At 68.0% G+C, this 1,688-nt stretch overlaps 1 protein-coding gene across 3 annotated transcripts in view; it reads right to left on the bottom strand.

Annotated features, from left to right (window-relative positions):
• The window catches only part of SIRT6 (sirtuin 6), an 8,557-nt gene extending 8,162 nt beyond the window's left edge, over positions 1-395 (bottom strand). For all 3 annotated transcript variants that reach the window (XM_085319512.1, XM_085319513.1, XM_085319514.1), the window contains exon 1: positions 243-395. In XM_085319512.1, coding sequence (XP_085175638.1) covers positions 243-308 — 66 coding nt within the window. In that variant the 5' untranslated portion in view covers positions 309-395. The remainder of the gene's footprint in view (positions 1-242) is intronic.
• Positions 396-1,688: the final 1,293 nt, after the last annotated feature.

Here is a 1,688-nt window from a genome sequence, read left to right as displayed (position 1 = left end):
GGCTGGGCCTGGGCACAGGGCGGGGGGGGGGTCCGCGGGGCTGGGCCTAAAGGGGTGACACAGAGGGGGCCCGTGAAGCTGGAGGAGGGGGGAAGGACAGGGCTCCCGGCTGGCCCGGGGGTCGCCGCCGGAGGACACCAGAGGGACCCTGGGAGGCTCCACCCGCGATAGCGGGGAATCGGGGCGCCGGTTGCCAGGGGGAGCCGGCGGGCCGGCAGCAGGCCCCGCGGTGCCTCGCTCACCTCGGGGAGGCCGCACTTGCCCTTGTCCGAGTACGGCGAGAGCCCAGCCGCATAGTTCACCGCCATAGTCCGGCCTCGCCGCGCCGCCCGCCCTGCACCAATAAAGTTTTCATTGTTGTCAATCCCCGAGGAACGGCGGAAGCGCGCAACGAAGCCGCTGGGCGCAGTGCGCATGCGCGAGGCAGGGCGGTGAGGGCGGAGAAGACGAGGGCGTCGCCGCCATATTGGTGCCTGGCAGAGAGGGCAGCTACCTGCTCTTCCCTTGCCCTTCCCCTGCTCAGGCCTTTTCTCCCCTCCGCAGACACAGGCCCTGGGCATGGGCTGCCAGGCTTGAGCACACCCCTGCCCCGCAGTGCCCTGCCCCACACTGTGCTGCCCCACACTGTCGCTTGCCTCCAGAGAGGGATGGGGGGTGGTCTTGGTGACCCAGGGCTGAACCAATCTCTCAGGTCCCCTCTGCCTTTGACTGTGCCACAGTTCTTGCTGCCCTCCCAGGCAGGAGGCGCTTCACCAGGCGCTTTTGGGGGGCTGCCCCACATCACCCCGTGGGTAGTGAATGGGGGGATGACATCTGGGGCCATTGCCCTCCGGGACACCCTGAACAGGCCTGGGGGGGGGGCCCTGCCAGGCTTCGCCCTGCTTGATGCAGGCAGGTGTAACCGGAGCCGGCGGTGGCCGTAACCCAACTCCCCTGCGACGCCCGGGTCCCCCCCAGAACTGGCTGACTGGTGAGGAAACATCGGGGCAGCTTGGCCCGGGGCAGCCGCGATGTGAGGAAGGGTCTGTGGGGAGCAAGCGGGCACGGGTGGGACGTGGCGGTGGTGGGGGACCCAGACCTGGACACGGGCACCCCTAGCATGTGGGGTCCACACGTGGGAGGCGGGTTTGGGAGGTGATGGTGTGTCCCTGTGGGGGGAAGCAGGGCCTCAGGGATGTGCCCGTCCCCAGGTGGTGACAGGGACCCCAGCCCTCAGCGTGCTGTGGTCTCCCTTGTCTAGGCATGACAGCTGAGCCACCATGAAGAGCCTCAAGGCCAAGTTCAAGAAGTCGGACGTGAGTGTGGTCTTYGGGGTCATGGGGACCTGTCACGGGCTGTGCCCATGGGCCCTGAGGCAGGACGGGGTCCCTGACGGGCGCTGGGGCACAGGAGGGGAAAACAGTGTTGGGGAGAGGGCGGTGGGTCCCGGGTGCTGGCGCGGGGCGCAAGGCAGCCGGGAGAGCTGCCAGAGCTGCCGATCGGGTTCCCACCTTGGAGATGTCGATMCTCGTCAATTATTCAGCACCGCGCTGTGGGGCCATGCATGGCAGCGCGGGGCACCCGCTGTCCTCTGCAGATGGACTGGGCAGCGCAGACAGTGGCTGACACCCTGCCAGGGGTGACGGTGCCATCCCCGGTGCCCACGGAGATGTCGGGGGGAAGTGGTTGTGTTTCAGCTCCTTTTTTTT

This window comes from Rhea americana, unplaced genomic scaffold (assembly GCF_003343005.1).
Source record: "Rhea americana isolate MKP2758 unplaced genomic scaffold, rheAme1 scaffold_594, whole genome shotgun sequence".
NCBI classification, from domain to species: domain Eukaryota; kingdom Metazoa; phylum Chordata; class Aves; order Rheiformes; family Rheidae; genus Rhea; species Rhea americana.
This window is presented reverse-complemented; position numbering and strand designations above follow the sequence as displayed.